Genomic DNA, 22283 nt, shown 5'->3' on the forward strand with positions numbered 1-22283 from the left:
TATGAACATATCTTTATAGAGCATATATTTTATGAAATGTTTATTTTTCAGTATAAATCAAGACAGGTGATTCTTATAGAAGCCTGAAAGGACAACCAACACCATTTTTTTTTGTTTCCTAACTGACATCAGAAAAACGTTTGATAGCATTTAAAATTCCCGAAACACACAGGCTGATATTTATCGTCAAATGAAAAACACCAATAAAAACTACCAAAACTTATTCAAAATGACTTTCAGAAGGTCCCGCCCCCTTGTTCGTGACGTCATGCCAAGACGTATTTTCCTTGCTCGAGAATAAAAACAATGGCTTCAGAGAGTTCAGAGTCGGAGAATATGCTTTCTTGTTACTCATCCAGTTATGAATATGATTCAAATACAGTAAAGTCTCGTTATATAGATATCGGATATATCGATAGTCCCGGTTATATCGATACTATTTCTATGCACGCACGGAGAAAATTACATGCAAACAGGGTCGGATATATCGATAGTCCCGGTTATATCGATATTTTTTCGGACTCCCTTGAATATCGATATAACGAGACTTTACTGTAGTTCTGAAGAGGAAAGCATAAATGTTTGCAATCGATTATAGAAGTCCTTCCGTATCAATTGAGTTGTCAGGACTCCAATGTAGCCTTCTGGAAAATGCACAAGATGGCGCCCAAGCTCCGTTGGAAATGGGCTGATTTGTCTGATGGGAATTTGTGTCCACTAGTATCAAATAGTAGTCTTGGTGCAACACACAACGATTCACCATCGCGTTATTTATGTGTTTTCCTTCTAATTTCACCATCAACACCAAGTTTTCAGACCAAACAAAGTACCCAAAATGCATTGTGTGTATCGCTTTCTTGGTCAAGAGTGTTCCAGACGTGACGTCAGGTCGGGCATCGTCATCAACTCGAAAACAAGACTTCATGAATATTCAGTGCGAGTCTTAAAACGTAAAATCTAGCTATATGTGATAGAATCGTTGTCAGTAGAAGTCATTTGAAGTGATTTTACAAATTATGGACACAAGTTGTCCAGAGGTGTCGGTTGTCCTTTAAACCTTTTTTAAATGCAACAGGTGTATTCTTATAATTGGAAACACACTCGCACGCTTTATTTTTTTTTCCTCATTGGATCCTTCCAAGTCACAGAGCACATTTGGAGCGTTTCATCACAGCGACCCCGCGTTATTGAGACAATTTACAGCCCCTGCGCACAGAATGCAGATTCCTAACTCGTTACTCCAGCGCAGTCATTGTAATTGCCTCCTGCTTCGTCTCCGGCAAACTGGCAGTGAAGTTTATTTTATTGCAATTTTGTGTGTGTCTGTGGCTGTTTTTTGGGGCTTTTTGAACTTGTTCATTTGGAAGCCATTTTCCAAATGGGCCGAAAACGTTCATGAGTTGCGAAAAATCACTTATCGTGCTAAGTATCTCCATTTGTCAAATTTTTAACCGGACGTATTTTCACTTAGACACTAAAACAGTAATTACTACTAAATGTAGCATGAAACCACAAAGCAGTGAAAATAAAACAAACAACCAAAAAAAAGACATCATGCTTGACATTAGACAAAAATGTCAAATCATTACAGTGATACCTCAGCTTACAAACTTAATTGGTTCCCAGAAAGTGTGTGTAAGGCAAAAAGTTCGTCTGCCAAACATTTATTTCCCATAAGAAACCATTAAAAATGAGAATAATCAGTTCCTAGGTACCCATAAAACATCATTTTCTACTAAATAAGCCTTAAACCTACACAAAATACAGTGATACCTCAGTTTACGAACTTAATTGGTTCCCAGAAAGTGTGTGTAAGGCGAAAACTTTGTCTTCCAAACATTTATTTCCTATAAGAAACCACTAAAATGAGAATAATCCATTCCCAGGTCCCCATAAAGCATAATTTTCTACTAAATAAGCCTTAAAACTACGCAAAATATACCTTATTTTACGTATAATAAATGTGCTATTGTATTGTTATTAAAGAAATAAACTGTTCTGTATTATAAAGTCGTTTTATTTACCTTTGTGATGGTCGTTGATGTAGTTTCCTCTTGATGATATCCGAGTGAAGTTGCCGTGCTTTCTCTGCAATAATACCCTCACACAATGTCCTCTGCTAGCTGCTTTTCGTTAATCCAAGTCAACAGAAGTTTTTCAACCTCTTCTATTGCCTGAGATCGTTGCTTAGACAACACAGAAAAACCCATAGCCACACATAGCAATGGTAGACTTAGCATACTGATACTGGGACGCTAAGTTACACACACACACACACACACACACACACACACACACACACACACACACACACACACACACACACACACACACACACACACACACACACACACCTCGTTTGTGTTTTTTGATGATCTCCTTCTGCTCGACCCGTAATTTTCTTTTGTGTCGTCTTCGGCTTAACACTAGCATGTGGTGGGGTCTTTTTCGGTCCCAAACAAGCAAAAATATCCACTCCATAACAAACCACATCTGCACTGAGTGCTCTCAAATAAAGTGTGTGTGGAAAACGAGTCCGCTAGCCACCGTGGCGCTGTCCGACTGTTTGGTTTGGTGTTCTTCTGCCGAAAACTAGTCTAGTGTGTTTCCCAAAAATTAGTTTGTATGCCAGGATTATATACTCGCAAATTTAATGTTCGTAAAGCGAAAAGTTCGTGAGCTAAAGTGTTCGTAAACTGAGCTATTTATCACTGCATATTAAAACGGAGATCTTGCATGGTGGAAGTTGCACAACATTGTCGGCGTATGACTTTGACAGAGGTTTAACTTTACTCTAACTTTGACGGACGATTCTGCATCCATTCATGAATCATTGACAAGCGTCGGAATTACTCCTTTTTGACGAACTTTTGTGATTGCCACTGGAGCAAACCTTTGTCTCCCCGTGGACCTTCACTCCGACGGCGATAAGTGCGAAACTTTGAGTGAGTTGCTATCGGTGAGCAATGCTAGAGGAGACCTCGCTGGTTGAAAACGGCGCATCATCGAGTTTCTTTGAGCGATATCCAAAGGCAATGGTAGCGTTATCTCCCTTCTGCCAGACCTTGCTGGAGTGCAGTATGGAACATAAGATAGCGAGGGCGCTCTTTGCAAGCTACATGCCATGCAAATGAAGACGGATAAAGTCCCTATTTATATCCTGTTGGGATAACTTTAATGAGACCGATAGAGGCGGGGGGAGGGGCTGGGTGTGAAAATGTCAGAACAATTATCATTTTCATTCTTGAACAGCTTATTAAAAGCTAGGGATTTTCCGGCTATAACCGCAAATCGCTGAACAGCACCGTCGACGGATCTAGTGTCGACGTTGATCCGTGACTTTGTCAAACTGCGGTAGTGGTGGAAAACCGGAGCCTGTATTGCTGCTGTGGACTGCAAATTTCCCCATTGCGGGACGAGTGAAGCCTTTCTGATTCTGATTCTGCAAGTCAAGGATCTTTGATCCTGTTCCTCGAGAGGGCCACTGTCCTGCCTGTTTTCCCATCTTGGCCTGCTGCAACAGACCTTATTCAAATGATGTCGATCTGGAGATTTAGTTGATTATCTGATCAGGTATGTTTATGGCGCAGAGAGGTCGAAAACATCCAGGAAACCGGCCCTTCCGGAACAGGATTGAAGATCCCTGATGTAAAGTGACTCTGCGTGACGTTGGTGTGGGAAAGCCGGGACATGGTTGGCAACTTGGACACCATAGACTCCTTCCTCTTATCTTGTTCTTCATTAATCTGTCAGTTTCTTGACTCCTTATGCCATTCATGACAAAACCAGCAATGACTCTGGTCTTGAAAAACGTACACATTAGGGTCTTCTCGCCCCAAATTATCAGTCAGTGTAATCAGTTTTGAATAAAAAAAACATGCCAGTGAACTAAATCCAACTGAACCAAATCGTTCAGATTAAAAATATATCGGAATCGTTTTGCCACTTTGAATATTACTAGCCCACAAGTTCCTCTTCAAAAGACGTCACGAAACTCATTGTATCATCGCCCCCTTGAACTCAAACACACTGAATCAAACCAAATCAAACTGCTTCACATATACAGTGATACCGTGGCTTACGATCTTAATTGGTTCCCAGACAGAGTGTGTACGGTGAAAAGTGTGTATTCCAAAAAATTAATTTCACATTGGAAACCATTACAACGAGAATAATCCATTCCCAGGACCCCATAAAACATAATTTTCTACTTTCTAATTTTCTAAGCCTTAAAACTATACAAAACATACCTTATTTTACGTACAATAAATGTGCTATGGTATTATAATTAAATAAATAAACTGTACTGTATAATAAAGTCGTTTTATTGACCTTTGTGATGGTAGTTGATGGCTTCAACTCGTAATGGAGTGGCCGGTTTCATCAGCATTAAACACTTGATGAGGAACGTAACCTTATTCTTTCACCATCTTGAGGAATGGTCCCTTGGAGGTGCTTTCTCAGCGATAATTTTACCTAGTTCCTCATCAATTGTGTTCTGTTTAGCTGGGTTCATAGCTTTTTGCATCAAGTGTGCAGCCTGATTGATGGGAATTTCAACCTTGCAGTCTACACTCTGCCTTTGAACTATCAAAGTTGACACGAGTCCAAATTTCACTGTTTTCTATCCATTTTGTCAGTCTCTCTCTCGTCGTCTGCCTGTCTCTTTAATGTTTAAACCACCTCCCCTGAGTGCTGTGTTCTTGACCAATCACATGGCTTTAACCGACGACTGGGTGCGGGGAATAGAGGACCAAAACAAGCCGGCTGCCATTTTTGTTCTTTGGACAACGGGCTCGTTTGCGAACGACACATCACTCATTGTGGCAGCTCCGTGTGCATCCTGAAAAATAGTTCGTATACCAAGGTAAAATTTTCAGAAATGTAACGTTCGTAAACCGAAAAGTTCGTAAACCAAGGGGTTTGTAAACCGAGGTATCACTGTATTATATCGGGATACGTAATCGAAAATGTCTTATATTGGCGAGACGCATACCTCGGCCTGCAAATCTACCCACTGGCGTATGTCTTATCAAATTGCTGGCTCCTTCTCAGCCCCGAGGCAGCGGATTGACCCCGATCTCTCTGACGAGCGGTAAAAGCTGCCTGTTGACTCCCGTCCAACCTTCTCGGCTGTCCACGTGACAAAGCCAATCAAGAAAATGGAGTGGCCTAATGGAGAGACAGCCATTTGTTCATGCGCCAATCTCCCTCCCCAATCATCTCACCGGCTAATATCTTGTTTGAGCAAACCCAAACGCTGTCACTGTTTACGTGATGGATGGCGTCGTAGAGTTTACAAGGCTCTAAATCAAGCTGTTGCCTGGCTCGGCCAATCAGAAGGAAGAGTAAGCTGTCACCTCCAGACCTTGGCTGAAGCTTACTGTGGCAGTTAAGGACAGCCCAGAGCGAATTTCTCTGTGACTTTCCGTCTTTTCAGTGGCACACGGTGCCTAGGTCACCCGCTCTTTTCAGAGGTCCTTACTTTTCCAAACGTCCGACGTTCAATCCTGTCAGAGATGTTCGGTCGGAAACTGTGTACAAAGGCTCGAACACAAGATTGTCCTTTGCTGTCGGCAGAGGACGCATGCAGTCATGACCGATGCCCACCTTCTGCAGATGTCTGCCATGCTATTTATTGAGAGTACAGTGATACATCGGTTTACGAACCCCTTGGCTTACGAACTTTTCGATTGACGAACGTTACATTTATGAAAATTTTACCTTGGCATACAAACTATTTTTCGGGATACACACACAGCTGCCATAATGAGTGATGTGTCGTTTGCGAACGAGACCGTTCTCCTAAAAAGAAAATGGTGGCCACTGTTTTTGTCCTCTGTTCCCCGCCCGCAGTCTTGGGTTAAAGCCACGTGATTGGTCAAGAATGCACCAGTGAGGGGGTAGGGTTATAGACAGTGAGTGAGGCCGTTCATGAAGCCTTCAACGACCATCACAAAGGTAAATAAAACGACTTTATTAGACAGTACCGTTTATTTAATTAGAATACCATAGCGCATTTATTTTACATAAAATAAGATATATTTTGTGTAGTTTTAAGGCTTAGAAAATAAGAAAGTAGAAAAATATGTTTTATGGGGACCTGAGAACGGATTATTCTCATGTTAATGGTTTATGGGGAATTAATTTTTGGGATACACACTTTTCGCCTTACACACTCTGTCTGGGAACCAATTAAGTTCGTAAGCCAAGGTATCACTGTATATTGAAATTCAACTTCAAGTGGGAGCCCGGCGAAAGCAGCTGGCTTGGAAGAAATTCAAGGTTGCCATGTCTTTGTGTGTCCAAGTAGATGCCGAAGATGACAAATAGATTGCTAACAATTAGCATGCCTGTGAGTGTGGAGATTGACTCTTCCAAGGTTTATTCATTATTGACCCGCACAATCAACATGGCCAAGACCCTGGAGGCTAATACCGAGTTGCTTTTGTTTGTTTTGTTTCATCATGAATTTATTCTAATTGCATTTGCTTGCATCACGTTATCGAGATTCATTTTTTTTTTCGACCAACGCCGAGATTGCTACATTTTAAATCCCGGGAATTGCGGTTGCCTCAGCAACGGCTATCCCATCCCCCCAAAAAAATGGATTTGTGAGAAGGCCAAACTAATAAATGGCATTCTTAAAGCCACATGAGCCACTTTATGTGACAGTCGACTCAAAAGAACACATTAACCGACTGTAACCTTTGGTTTATGAACAGTTACTTCCTCACCTATGAAGCAACCGAGGTACTCTCTTGAGTTACTTTAAATTGATTGCCAATTGACTGGCGCGCCATTGTTAACATGATGAGGCGCAACATCTCTGCATTCTGTCCTTGGTCTGGCGTTCTTTAGTTTGTTTATTCTTTGTCTGAAGATAAATGGCTTTTTTTGTTTGTCCGCAAGTGTCTGCTCAAGGTCCTAAAGGTGCATGAGTTCCTGGAACCACCCATATCAGATATTTCTTTTATTTATGTATGTATGTATGTATGTATGTATGTATGTATGTATGTATGTATGTATGTATGTATGTATGTATGTATGTATGTATGTATGTATGTATGTATGTAGGTAGGTCAGGTATGTATGTATGTATGTATGTATGTATGTATGTATCTATGTATGTAGGTAGGTCAGGTATGTATGTATGTATGTATGTATGTATGTATGTATGTATGTATGTATGTATGTATGTATGTATCTATGTATGTAGGTAGGTCAGGTATGTATGTATGTATGTATGTATGTATTTATTTATTCATATTTATGTATTTATGTATGTATTTATTTATTTATTTATTTATTTATTTATGTATTCATATTTATTTATTTGTGTATGTATGTATGTATGTATGTATTTATTTATTTATTCATATTTATTTATTTGTGTATGCATGTATGTATTTATTTATTTATTCATATTTATTTATTTATTTATTTGTGTATGTGTGTGTGTGTGTGTGTGTGTGTGTGTGTGTGTGTGTGTGCGTGCGTGCGTGCGTGTATGTGTGCGTGTGTGTGTGTTTGTGTGTATGTGTGCATGTGTGCATGCGTGTATGTGTGTACGTGTGTACGTGTATGTGGGGGGTGGGTGGGTGTGTGTGTGTACGCGTGTGCGAGTGCGTATGTGTGTATTTATGTATGTATTTATATGCTACAGTAAATACATAATAACTGAAGATGTAACAAAGCGCTAACATGGAGAAAAGGCAGATGCTGCCTGCCCGCTTGTGGAAAGGGAAAACATTTCCAGAGGTCTGACCAGTGCTTTATCGGCGCTATACGGCACTCTTTTCAATTCCCGAATAAATTCATTAATTTCAGCGGGTGAGTTCAAATGATTTGTAGGTTATCATGTGTTTTCCTAAAATCCATCATCCATTCTTCATATTGTCAAAATGTGAAATATGACCGCTGCAGGCCACTGTAGCATCCAGGAAACATCTTTATGCTTAAAGATTTAAAAAAAAAAGGAACCGAAAGTCAAATCAATGACGAGTCGGCAAACTGATCTTCGGGAATATTGATTCCAAACCAATTATTACGTAAACTTGGGAGGCAGTGGGGGTAAGCGGTGAAACTGTTATCCGCTTTTCAACATTTGGATCATTTCCGACATGAAGGTCACTCGACAGACGTCATTATGATTTGATTAGCCATATAGCATCGGTTCCCTTTTGCCGTATGGATATTGCGTTTCATTTCCAGAAATCCAATCTAACCCAGTGTACCCCCCCCTCCCCCGACCCCCCCTTTGACCCCACTTTTCCTTTTCAGACATTGACGAGTGCGCTGAAGGGAAGCACTATTGCAGGGAGAACACCATGTGTGTTAACACCCCCGGCTCCTTCATGTGCATCTGCCATACGGGCTATATCAGGATCGATGACTATTCCTGCACGGGTGAGTCCCCTTTTCCTGACTTCCCGCCACCCCGGAATGTAATTACAAGTCCGTGACACGTTTGGACTGCCAAGTATTCGGAAAGCAAAGCTAGACAATGAAAAAAAAAGCTTCTTCTGCAAGTCGACATGACTTCCATTACCTAATCGGTAACCTTAAAGTAATATACAGGTCACTTCCGACCGAATTCCGTCCCGACCAAACGGTCGTAAGTCGAAATGGTCGTAAGTCGAAATCCATTCGAAATGTTGAATAGAGACTCGGAGGCTAAATGACATGCGAACTCTCCCCCTCCCCCCCTCTGGTGCCATCACACGGTCGATTGATGTGCGAGAGTGAGATGCTGGTTGGCTGGCCCAAATTGTCTTACGTGTTGCCAGCCTGTTAGCGCGTTACGGTGCCAGGCGTAGAATATAAAATAAATAAAAAATAGGGTCTAGAGGTCATGGTCGTAAGTATGGGTGGTCGTAAGTCGAACTGGTCGTAAGTCGGATGTTACCTGTATATGAACCTTAAGTGAGAGGCAGCATTTTGGCGCGTGTACATTGTACTTATCATTGCCTTTCAAAAACCTCTAGGACATAGCTAATTGCTAGCTAGCCAGATAACTATATACAGTAAAGTCTCGTTATATCGATATCGGATATATCGATAGTCCCGCTTATATCGATATTTTTTCGGACTCCCTTGAATATCGATATAACGAGACTTTACTGTAGCTAATAAATAGATAACTAGCTAGCCAGCTACATAGCTAATAGATAGCAAATAGATAGCCAGCTTGATAGCTAGCTAGCTAGATACATAGACAGCTGAATAGCTCGATAAATAAAAAGAACTGAAGACTTTTGGCAGCCAAACTGCTGTCGATTGAAACGACGTCGCCGATGTGTCATCGAGCATATAAACAAATCTGTATGTATTGCTTTGTATTTTGGACAGCCGCCCTAATTTCAAGCTCATATAACTCCAGATCCATATCATTTAGGAATTAACTATTTCTTTTCTGATGAAAGAAGAGAGTGTATGGTTTCTAACGCGGTATTGAATGTTTATGTCGTCCTAAAACTCAATATTCAGTGGGTCCTGGAATTGGAGTGACAATGACAAAAACCCTGGCACTGGAGTGGACACATTTTTGCACATAGTGAAGTTTTTAACGTGCCGCCTAAAATGACGTGATGGAACAGATCTTCACAAGTGCAGGAAGAAAAGTTTTCACGGCATTCATGAAGTGCAAAACTGCTAGCACGGTGTAAATCCGTTTCCCTCTTCAGAATCAAGTGCTCTCGAGCGGCTTATGATAATAGCGCTCTGGTTGCCCGTATAAGGACAACTAATTGCCCCCTCGATGCTAATTACCGTTTGACGGCAAGGGTGTGCGCACTCGGACAAACAAGGTGAGGGAAGAAATTGTAACAGCTCAAACAATTGAAACCGTGTGGCCAAAGATTGGAAGTCTGACAACATTTTACATTGAGCGAACTTCACAAAAAACAGTTCAATTTAAAGGACAACCGACACCTGCGGACAAGTTGCGTCCGTAATTTGTAAAATCACTTCAAATGACTTCTACTGAGCGCATTTTACAAAGATTCCACCGTATATAGCTATATTTTACCTTTTAAGACTCGCGCTCTTGTTTCTTGTTTTCGAGTTAATGATGATGCCCGAAGGGACGTCACGAAGGGATCACCCCTGACCGAGAAAGCGACACACAATGCATTTTGGGTACTTTGTTTGGTCTGAAAACATCATGTTGATCCGTGTTGATGGCGAAATTAGAAGGAAAAACACATAAATAACACAATGGTGAATCATTGTGTGTTGCACCAAGATTACTATTTGATACTAGTTGACACAAATTCCCAGCGGACAACTCAGCCCATTTCCAACGGAGCTTGGGCGCCATTTTGTGCATTTTCTGGGACGCTACATTGGAGTCCAGACGCCTCAAAATGATCCGGAAGGACTTCTTTAATTGATTGCAAACATTTATGCTTTCCTCTTCAGAACTATTTGAATCATATTCATAACTGGATGAGTAACAAGAAAGCATCTTCTCTGAATCTGAACTCTCTGAAGCCATTGTTTTGATTCTGGGGCAAGGCAGTTTGTGAAAGAGTATCCTGGCGTGACGTCACAAACAAGGGGGCAGGACTTTCTGAATCTGCCCAGTTCCCAAACTCATTTTGTGGCAGTTTTGGGACACTTTCAGTCATTTTTATTGGTGTTTTGCTTTTCACTAAAAATATGAGCCTGCGTGTTTTGGGTATTTTCGATGCTATAAAATGTTTTTCTGAAGTTAGTTAGGAAACAAAAAAAATGGTGTCGGTTGTCCTTTAAGCAGAATTCAGCTTTTTGATTAGGGCTTGTCGTCTCCAAAGTCCTCAATCCTCTGATGCTGCAGGATTAATCCAAGCGAAATCAAAAATACGGCGAAAGTCACCTTGCACTTTTTAAGGAGATTGTGCCGTTGCTTGGCTGAGCTCGGCATAGTTACTTTCCCGTCTTTTTTTATTGTATTTTATTTTTTGTCTTTTGAGGTTGCTTGGCAACTCGCAACAGGACTCAGCAAAACAAATATATGATTGCACAGAAAACCATCAAGCATTTCCCACATTTGATTGAGTTGATGCAGTGCACAAGATGTTTTTTTTCCTTTTGAGAATAGCTTATTGTTGTTATTTATTGTAATATATATATATATATATATATATATATATATATATATATATATATATATATATATATATATATTTTGCACTGGACACGTCTCCGTATAACCGGGAATAACTCAAATAGATCAAGTTAGCCAGCTAGCTAATAGATGACTAATAGATAGCTATCTATGCAGATAGCTATCTAGTTAGACAGGTAATAGATAGCAAATATATAGCATATAGATAACTTGCTAGGTAGCCAGCAACAGTGACCCCCGTTTAACCGGGTTTAACTCAAATAGATCAAGTTAGACAGCTAGCTAATAGATGACTAATAGCTAGCAAGCTACCTAGCTATATAGATAGTTAGGCAGCTAATAGATAGCAACTACATAGCCAGCTAGGTAGCCAGCAACGGTGACCCTGTTCAACCGAGAATAACTCAAATAGATCAAGTTAGCTAGCTAGCTAATAGATGACTAATAGATAGCTAGCTAGATAGCTAGCTAGTCAGCTAGCCAGTTAGACAGCTAATAGATAGCGACTAGATAGCCAGTTAGGTAGCCAGCAACGGTGACTCCGTTCAACCGGGAATAACTCAAATAGATCAAGTTAACTAGCTAGCTAATAGATGACTAATAGATTGGATTGGATTGGATTGGATTGGATTGGATATGCCTTTATTAGTCTCACAGTGGAGAAATTTACATTTCACAGCAGCAAAGTGAGTGTAGATAGCTCGCTAGCTAGTCAGCTAGCCAGTTAGACAGCTAATAGATAGCGACTAGATAGCCAGCTAGATAGCCAGCTAGGGAGCCAGCAACGGTGACCCCGTTCAACCGGGAATAACTCAAATAGATTTAAGTTAGCTAGCTAGCTAATAGATAACTAATAGCTATCTAGCTAGCTAGCTATTTAGGCAGCTAATAGATCGCAAATAGATAGCAAATAGACAGCCAGCTAGGCAGCAAGCAACAGCGACCCGCCCCCTTGTGCATTTCTTATCAAGCACTCGTAGGCCAGCCTCCGAACGTACGGGAATACAATAACTGAATGCAGAGATTACAACTGTAATTCGACTGATGCAAGGGAACGAGTCATGACATCAACCCCACCCCTGAGTAATAGCCGCTTTTAATCACGCATATTGACTTTCATTAGGAGCGCGGTGGCCCGTGCACCGTTGCTGATTTCAAGCCGTTTTAATACAGCCCGCATACAATACAGTGGCGCATTGTAATCCACCGGGTTGGGAGGGGCGATGTTATTAATCTCCGTGGAGAATCTTAGGAATGAGCACACCGCGGCAGAAAACAAGTCGAATGCGGAAATAAAATTTGCTAGCGGCACAGATGAAAAAGTGCATCGCGATGTCTTCAGCCTCTTCACTCTTGCATTTGTTTTGATTGAGGAAATTGTCTTTTGAGCTCATTCGCTGCCATTTCCGAATTTGATCGGGGTTTTGATTTTTCTTGCTTTGTTAAAGCTTCAAGGAAGGAAGGAATGGAAGGGATGGAAGGTGTCACGGTTTGCAAGGTGGTGAGGGTTGTGGATCCCAAATAAGCAGGCAGGAGGGAGCATCAGGTTGTATTTGGCAAATTGTATTAAAATAAAGTCAGCAGTAACGAAATCTAAAACATCAAATTTATCCGAACAGAAAAGTACTAAGTATCAAAGAAAACCATGAGTAAAAATCTGCCAAGATGAAACAAATCTGACAGGGTGAAGCAAACACATACACAGCATACACTGCAATGACCCGACACGGAATGGTCGTGCCGGGAGTCCTTTTAACTGCCACTGATTGGAACGACCAACACCTGTGCAGCTGCAGGCGGGGCCGACAGCGCCACCCGTTGGTCACCAACCAGATCGTAACAGAAGGAATGGATGGAAGGACTGATTTGAAGGAATGAAGGAAGAAAGGAAAGAAATGAGGGAGGAATGGAAGGAAGGGACCCAAAGACGGATCGGAAAACAAATTATTTTCCTGTGCATTTCAATGTAATTTAATTTTCTCCATTCACCAGCTAGCCCAGACCACATCACTCACAGAACCGCGGGGGGGGGTTCCACTTTATATATGAAATCTATCACCACAAAAATATGCAAATAGATGACTCATTTCCTTTTCCCCGACTGATTCACCCCTCTCAAAAATTCAATGCCCTTTAGGCTCCTGATTCCAATTTTGTACGAGCTCTGTTGGACGCCTCCATCTCATCATTACCTTTACGAAGAAGATTTACCCAACCCAATCGTCCGAAACACCCGACGTAAACATCACACGGGGCAATCGTTAAAAATGTTCTATTAATTATCCAACACACACTGGGGTACTACTTTGAATGCATGCCGATGCGCCTCCTTGGCACCGATGGCAGTAATTGACAATAAGCGCCGGGATGACACGAAGCCAGCAGGAATCGGCGACGCTTTCAGAGCCATCGGACATCTGCTCATGTTTGGAAGAAGAAAAAAAAGGGCCCAAAGGGAATAGCCATGCCTCCAAATTGACGACAGGAAGAAATATTACAGCTATGCGAGAAAAAAAAATGGCGTCCGCGGAACCTATTGACATTCGTGTGATGTATGAGCCTTTTATCTCCTTCAATTGCTTTGACCAATTAACGGATTGCAAAGTCAGCCGGACCAATGTCGCCATATCGATGAGCCTTGTTTTATTATTTATTTTTTATTTAATGTATTTTTTATTTTTGCACAAGATCCGCTGTGCAAAGAGGATTAAATTGGCGGTAGTTCATTTCATGGCTCGGTATTTGTGTGTCGGATTAAAGGGCCGAGTCCCCGATTTAATCCTAGACAAAACAGCACGAAACCTGATTTTGTATTTTTCTTTTCGGCTCATTGGGGATGAAGGTGGAGTCGGGGGCGGGTTATCGATTTGCACCCCAGCTGGAGGTCGACTGGATCACATGGCCAGATGTAAGATTTAAAGGACAACCGACACCATTTTTTTTGTTTCCTAACTGACGTCAGTAAAACGTTTTATAGCATCTAAAATACCCAAAACACGCAGTATGATATTTTTAGTCAAATGCAAAACACCAATAAAAATGACTTAAAGTGTCCAAAATTTGCAATAAAAATGAGCTGCAAATTGGGCATTTTCAGAAAGTCCCGCCCCCAGTTCGTGACGTCACGCCAAGACGTCTTGCATTGCTGGAGAATCAAAACAATGGCTTCAGATTCGGAGAACATGCTTTCTTGTTACACATCCAGTTATGAATATGATTCAAATAGTTCTGAAGAGGAAAGCATACATGTTTGCAATCGATTAAAGAAAAATCTCTCACCCAAAAAAAAAGAGGCACAAAATGGCGACCTCCAGTGGCCACCTCCGCTTCCACAGGGTGATAAATTCTTTATATGGAGCTTGGATGCCCTCTTCTGTCGGCTTTTGGGTGCAACACGGTTCTCAGACCAAACATGTACAGCAAAATACATTGACGTGATTGAAGGACTGCTACAATGTGTCTTTTTTTCAGTCAGGGGGCGTTCCTTTAGTGACGTCACATACTGACTCGTCACCAACTAAAAAACAAGACTTCCTGAATGAATATTCAGCGTGAGTCTTAAAACGTAAAATATAGCTATATGCGGTGGAATCTTTGTAAAATACGCTCAGTAGAAGTCATTTGAAGCCATTTTACAAATTACAGACACAACTTGTCCGGAGACGTCGGTTGTCCTTTAAGTGGGCGCAGATTGTTTCTCTTTCTCGTATAAAAAGAGCCGCAATATTCATCCGGCTGCCCGGAGCAGACGGAACATTGTCTTTTTTTGTTGATTTTTTTTTTTTTCCCCCCAACATTTTTGTTGCTGCGTCAGTGCAATCGAACTTATAAATGACGCAAATCTTTGCCTTTATGGGCAAACATCGTTACTCGGCATACCCGCAGACAAATCGATGTCATGTATTTGAGTAGCGTCCCCCTCATACACCAACATCTCATTTACAGCCCACTGGAGGCTACTTTATAAATGATGTTGCCGTTTTCTGTTGAGAAAATCAAGCGCGGGTGGGGGGGGAGTGGTACTCCTTAATCGTTAAAATATTTATAAGAAGTTGCCGCGGGCGATGACTAAACAAGATTACTTTGCATGGGGCCATCTGTCACCTTGAAATTTCAATGCTAAGAGTCGCTTGTTGAAAAGTCCTGTACCTGCAATTTTTTTTGGGTTCCCAGAAAGTGTGTTGAAGGCAAAAAGTTTATGTGCCAAACATTTATTTCCCATAAGAAACCATTAAAAATGAGAATAATCCGTTCCCAGGTCCCTAGAAAACATAATTTTCGACTAAATAAACCTTAAAATATACCTTATTTTATGTATAATAAATGTGCTATTGTATTGTAATTAAAGAAATAAACTGCACAGTATAATAAAGTAATTTTATTCACCTTTTGTGATGGTCGTTGATGTAGTTTCCTCTTGATGATATCCGAGTGAAGTGAAATACCCTCACTCACTGTCCCCTGCTAGATGCTTTTCGTTAATCCAAATCGACAGAAGTTTTTCTACCTCTTCTATTGCCTGAGGCCGTTCCTTAGACAACACAGAAACACCCTTAGCCACACGTAGCAATGCTCAATTTAGCATACTGGTACTGGGACGCTAAGTATTCGTATTTTTCCATGATCTCATTCTTCTTCTCGACCGTAATTTTCTTTTGTGTCCTCTTCGTCTTCACACTAGCCTGTGGTGGGGTCTTTTTCGGTCCCATAATAGCAAAAGTACTCCACTCGATAACAAACCACGTCTGGACTCAAACGAAGGTGGTGACAAAAACTAGTCTGCAAGCACTGGTGGCGCTGTATGATTTGGTTCATCTGCCGAAAACTAGTTTGTATGCCAAGATTATATTCTCGCAAATGTAATGTTCGTAAGGTGAAAAGTTCGTAAACTGAGGTATCACTGTAGTTAATTCCTAAATTATATGGAGTCTGGAGTTATCTGTGCTTAAAATGGGGGCACCGTAGGAGTGAATATTAATGAATAAATACATGAACAAATAAATACATAAATAAATAAATACATGAACAAATAAATACATAAATAAATAAATACAATAAAAATAAAAATAAATAAAAATGAAAATAAAAATACAAATACAAATACAAATACAAATAAATAAAAATAAAAATAAAAATAAAAATAAAAATAAAAATAAAAATACAAATAAATAAAAATAACAATAACAATAACAATAACAATAAAAATAAAAATAAATGAAGAATGAATGAATGAATGAATGAATGAATGAATGAATGAATAAATAACTAGTTCTTTTGTGTCCTTCCCAGAGCACGACGAGTGCCTAAGCGGCCTTCACGACTGCGACGAGAACGCCTTGTGCTTCAACATGGTCGGAGGACACATCTGCTCGTGCAAGCCGGGCTACGCCGGCAACGGAACCGTTTGCAAAGGTATACAATGTCGTTTTCGGGTCTCTGAGTGGGGGAGGAGGGGGCGAGGGGGCGACCGGAACCTTCCTGGAAGCTTTCTTCTGTGTCTTCACAGCAGATGTAGACTTCTGGATTTAACTCATTCAATGCCAGGCGATGTGCAAAAAAAAAAATCCATTCACGTGCCAGGGTTTTTGTCATTTTCATTCAAAGTTCAGAATGTTGGATGGCATCCAAAATTCACAAATCTTTATTAATTGGTAAAGAGTGAGGGGTCACTGTAATCACTGAAAATGTATTGATTGATTGATTTGTTCACGTATATATTTATTTATTTATTTATTCGTTTGTGTGTGTGTATATATATATATATATATATATATATATATATATATATATATATATATATATATATATATATAACATACAAACAAACATATATATAATGTATAATAATATAATATATATATATATTTATTTATTATATTATCATATATTATATTATATTATATTATATTATTATTATTATTATTTTATATATATATATATATATATATATACAGTAAAGTCTCGTTATATCGATATCGGATATATCGATAGTCCCGGTTATATCGATACTATTTCTATGCACGCACGGAGAAAATTACATGCAAACAGGGTCGGATATATCGATAGTCCCGGTTATATCGATTTTTTTCGGACTCCCTTGAATATCGATATAACGAGACTTTACTGTATATATACAACACAATACAATACAATACAATACAATACAATACAATACAATACAATACATACTGATTTCTATATTTTCACAAAAAGAGCTCACTCCAAAAAGAAGATTTAACATTTGTTCATATGAGCTGAAGGCACGTGACATCCGCCGTTATCTGCTTCCTCTTTCTCCTCCTGCATTCCATCATCCTTCGTCCACACACATTAACAAACAGCCAAACCGTGGATAATGATTTATTATTATTATTATTCTTTTTCTTTTGCGTTAACCTTGGTGAAATTCATTCATCACGGGGTATAATATCATGAATCATGTTGGTGAATGAACTCCTTTTCCAGCCGCAAATACATATGCCGGACTAATTGCATAGTTAGCGGTCGTTCATCTCTGTGATTGATGGCTAACCCCCTCTCGCTGTTTTTTCAGCTATGTGTGACGGCTTATGCCAGAACGGGGGGACCTGCCTCTCACCCAACAACTGCGCCTGCCTGCAAGGATTCACCGGCAACAGATGCGAGACAGGTGAGGAGTATTAAAACGTCCGTCCGCCGTCCACCACGTCGGGGGGATTTACGTCCGCTGAGCTGTTAACAACGATAGCATGTATCATTAGCTAAAGTAATAAACACAACAACCGGTTGTCAGATTGACGGGCGATATTCAAAATGTCTGTCGGAGAATCACTCCTCCGCTCGAACCAAACCAGATGTTTTCTACTACTCATAACCGAGCGACATAAACACAAAAACGATAAAATAAACATAATTTGCCGCGGCGCATATAGTGGTTTTTCGAATTTTACCGTGAGAATTGTTTGGCCTTTAAACCAAAATGGCCGACTTCCTGTTTTGGTTGTCGAGATTTTCATGCGTTTTGGAATCATCGAAAATCTCAACAAAATTCCAACAGAGTTGTTAAAATCCATTGGAGGACTGTCAAGGCCTGCAAAGCCTTCTCTGCTGGCCTAAAAATATCAGAATCACGGACTGTTAGTTATATTTTGTTCGTGAAATCTTATGAAATAATTCTAAATTGTATTTTCCTTTCATTACTTTTCCTCTCTTTCGCTGCTTCCAGATGTGTGTTTTCGTATTTATACTACTACTACTACTACTACTACTACTACTACTACTAGTACTACTACTACTACTACTACTACTACTACTACTAATAATAATAATAATAATAATAATACATTTAATTCCTCAGTTTCTTTCAAAACTCTCAAGGACACTTTACAGTGACAGGATTTTTTTTGTGCGGGAGAGCAGCGGCAGCCATTCGCGCCAGCGTTTACTCAATCACATTTCAGCCATCATTTGTTACCAGGGTCAGAAATCTACCTGTACGACTTCACAATCACTTCTGCAGGCCCTGTCGCATCAAATGTGTCGATCAAACTGTTGCTCGAACCAATCAGATTTCGAATTGGCAACCCAAATGGAATCCCAACGCCTTCTTGAAGGCGCTGGTCAACGTCAGAGTTTTCGCGAACTATGATTGGTTAGTCACTAGCCAATCATAGTTTTTCTTTTTTGCACGTCTGCCGGTAATCGAGTAAAAAAAGGTTGGTCAGTTATTTCCTGGCTAATGGTACCCTCTAGTGGACTTGGAATATTAATAATCATACATTGCATTTGTAAGCGCCTTTCAAAACTTTCAAGGTCACTCACTTTAAAGTCACTGGATCAGTTTTTCTGTAGGCGAGCAGTGGCAGCCACACGCGCCAGCGTTCACTCAACCCGAAATAACTCAAATAAATAAAAAGCTAGCTAACTGGCTATTAGATAGCCAACAGATAGCCAGCCAACTAGCTAGCTATCCAATAGAGGGCTAATAGATAGCTATCTAGCTAGCTGGATAGATAGCTAACAGATAGCCAGATAGCTAACTAGATTGCTAATAATAATAATACATTTCGTTTGTAAGCGCCTTTCAAAACTCTCAAGGTCACTTTACAGTCACTGGATCAGTTTTCCTGTGAGTGAGCAGCGGCAGCCACATACCCGGAATAACTCCAATAAATAAAAAGTAGTGAATCACACCACACTTTTTTCAGTCCGGATTCATTCAGACCTAGCACTACTGAAGGCCTAGCGATGAAATCCACATCCCGAAACTGGTTAAATTCCATTACCAAGGCAATTCGGTCATCAGAAATGAAATGACGAATAAAACGGGACACACTGCCATGCTTTTTGGCTCTTCATCTATAATGTATGCACGCGTACGGCCGCGCTAGTCGGTGAGTAATGGCCTTGGTGCTTTTTTTTTATTGCCACGAAGGAGGATTAGCGGCGCAGTATGCGAATGACTCTATCACGCATTAATCAGCGGCGACTTCATTCTCATCGATGCGCCACGTTTTATACGCAACAATCCTGCCGTTTATTCGGAAATTGTGAGCAAAAACAATACAAATAATAAACACAGCATGGCAGGAAGTAGTTTCTACTAGCCATCGTAGGATACAAACAGTCTACTCAAGGTCGGGATGATCGCGGGGGACAATGACTCGGCATGATGTCTAAGAAAACCTCACGTTGTAATCAGTGGATGCTCCGTGATGAAGCATCGGGGGGAAAAAAAAATAAAAATAATTAACCGCTAGCTCTTTCGTCTGTGTCGATTCGAAAATCTCATCTCGGCGGCTGCTTCGAATCAGTCGCTTTCTTTCTCACACCTCGTTTCAATTGCCGTCGAAATGTCCTTCAAGAGACAAACGGCGGCGTTAATAGAAAGTCAAGTCATGACGCTTCCCCTTTTTACGCTTGAGTGAAGGGAAGCTAGCTCCTCGACTCCCCACCCCCGCACACTCATTACTTTACGTATTGATTGCACATAAAGTTATTTTTTTTAACTGCCCATCTTGAAATAAATAAATACATTTCCTTCTGATACCCGACAAAGCTTGTCTTTAAAGGACAACCGACATCTCCGGACAAGTTGTGTCCATAATTTGTAAAATGGCTTCAAATGACTTCTACTGGGCGTATTTTACAAAGATTCCACCGCATATAGCTATATTTTTACTTTTTAAGACTCGCGCTGAATATTCCGGAAGCCTTGTTTTTGAGTTGGTGACGAGTCCTCACCCTACGTCACTGAAGGAACGCCCCTGACCGAAAAAAGGACACATTGTAGCAGTCCTTCCATCACGTCAATGCATTTTGCTGTCCTTGTTTGGTATGAAAACTTCGTGTTGCACCAAAAAGAGGCAGAAGAGGGCGACAAAGCTCCATGTAAGGAAGTAATCAGCCTGTGGAAACGGGCTGATTAATCCCTTACACGGCTTTGTCGCCATTTTCTGCCTTTTTTGGGTGCGACATTTCCCACCCCTGATGCCTCAAAATGACACGGAATACATTTTTTAATCGATTGCAAACATGTATGCTTTCTTCTTCAGAACTATTTGAATCATATTCATAACTGGATGAGTAACAAGGAAAGCATCTTCTCCAAATCTGAAGCCATTGTTTTGTTTCACAAGCAATGCAAGACGTCTTGGGGTGACATCACAAACAAGGGGGCGGGACCTTCTGAAACTGGCCACTTCCGGGTTCATTTTTTTTGCAGATTTTGGACGCTTTAAGTCATTTTTATTGGTGTTTTGCATTTGACTAAAAATATCATACTGCGTGTTTTGGGTATTTTAGATGATATAAAACGTTTTTCTGATGTCAGTTAAGAAACAAAAAAGTGATGTCGGTTGTCCTTTAACTCTGCTTCCACTTGACAGGCCACTTCAATCCTTTGCAGAGCTGTTTTGTTGACGATAATTCCGTTCACGCGACGGTTAATTAGTTTTTACGTCGTTACAGTCAGGGCTCGACTGTTTTAAGCGACCTAACCATCCTACTTTGTTGCCCAAAGAATGCTTTTGCTTCATAAAGGTGTCGTTTTCAATCCATTTATGCACTCTTGTATGGAAGCTGTTGGAGGTCTCTGTTTGACAGCTTTATTAATATGTTAGCGTAAGTTCGACAGTGGTGCTTTTAGCGACGTAGCACGCAAATGGCAATTTTCACGTCGGGAAAAGCGACAGTGGCGCTGTTTTTTTGTGACTGTTTTCATAAAGCAATGTGGCTCACGTGAGAGAAAATGGATCAAGATTGGCTGAACCAGGACATTGTTTAATTCAAGATGTTGAATGACAGCGTTGCTCAAGGCACTTGGAGGCAAAAATCGCAAGACTTAATTGAGCATATCTCAGAAAAGAATGTTATGGCCAATGTGTGGTACAATTCGCCGATTTTATTTTATTTTATTTTATTTTATTTTATTATTTTTTTTTTGTTTGTTTAAATTTTTTAATTTAATTTAATTTATTTTAATTTAATTTTGTTAAATTTTGTTTAATTTAATTTAATTTAATTTATTTTTTTGTTTAATTTGATTTAATTTAAAATCATTTTATTTTATTATTAATTTTTAATTTAATTTAATTTAATTTTGTTAAATTTTGTTAAATTTTGTAAAATTTTTGTTCTATTTTATTTTATTTTATGTTATTTTATTTTGTTTAATTTAATTTAATTTAATTTAATTTTTTGTTTAATTTGATTTAATTTAAACTCATTTTATTTTATTTTATTATTAATTTTTAATTTAATTTAATTTAATTTAATTTAATTTTGTTAAATTTTGTTAAATTTTGTTAAATTTGGTTAAATTTTTGTTCTATTTTATTTTATTTTATGTTATTTTTTTTGTTTAATTTAATTTAATTTAATTTAATTTAATTTAATTTAATTTTTTGTTTAATTTGATTTAATTTAAACTCATTTTATTTTATTTTATTTTTAACTTTACTTTATACTATACTTTAATGTATGTATTTATTTTTGTATTTATGTATTTATGTATTTATGTATTTATGTGCGTGTTTATTTATGTATTTATGTGCGTGTTTATTTATTTATTTATTTATTTATTTACTTATTTATTTTATTTGTTTATTTATTTGTGTGTGTATTTGTTTGTTTAGATTTTTGATTTCTTTATTTATTCACTTATCATTTTTTGGTTTATTTTTTGTTTGTTATT

At 39.4% G+C, this 22283-nt stretch overlaps 1 protein-coding gene across 1 annotated transcript in view; it reads left to right on the top strand.

Annotated features, from left to right (window-relative positions):
• nell2a (neural EGFL like 2a) overlaps window positions 1-22283 on the top strand; it is a 95126-nt gene that overhangs the window by 55031 nt on the left and 17812 nt on the right. Inside the window, exons 13-15 of the mRNA XM_088996012.1 lie at window positions 8284-8409; window positions 16400-16522; window positions 17664-17759. Of these exons, the coding sequence (XP_088852138.1) occupies window positions 8284-8409; window positions 16400-16522; window positions 17664-17759 (345 nt within the window). The remainder of the gene's footprint in view (window positions 1-8283; window positions 8410-16399; window positions 16523-17663; window positions 17760-22283) is intronic.

Source organism: Hippocampus bargibanti, linkage group LG05 (assembly GCF_051943395.1).
Source record: "Hippocampus bargibanti isolate YZ-2025 linkage group LG05, ASM5194339v1, whole genome shotgun sequence".
Classification (NCBI taxonomy): domain Eukaryota; kingdom Metazoa; phylum Chordata; class Actinopteri; order Syngnathiformes; family Syngnathidae; genus Hippocampus; species Hippocampus bargibanti.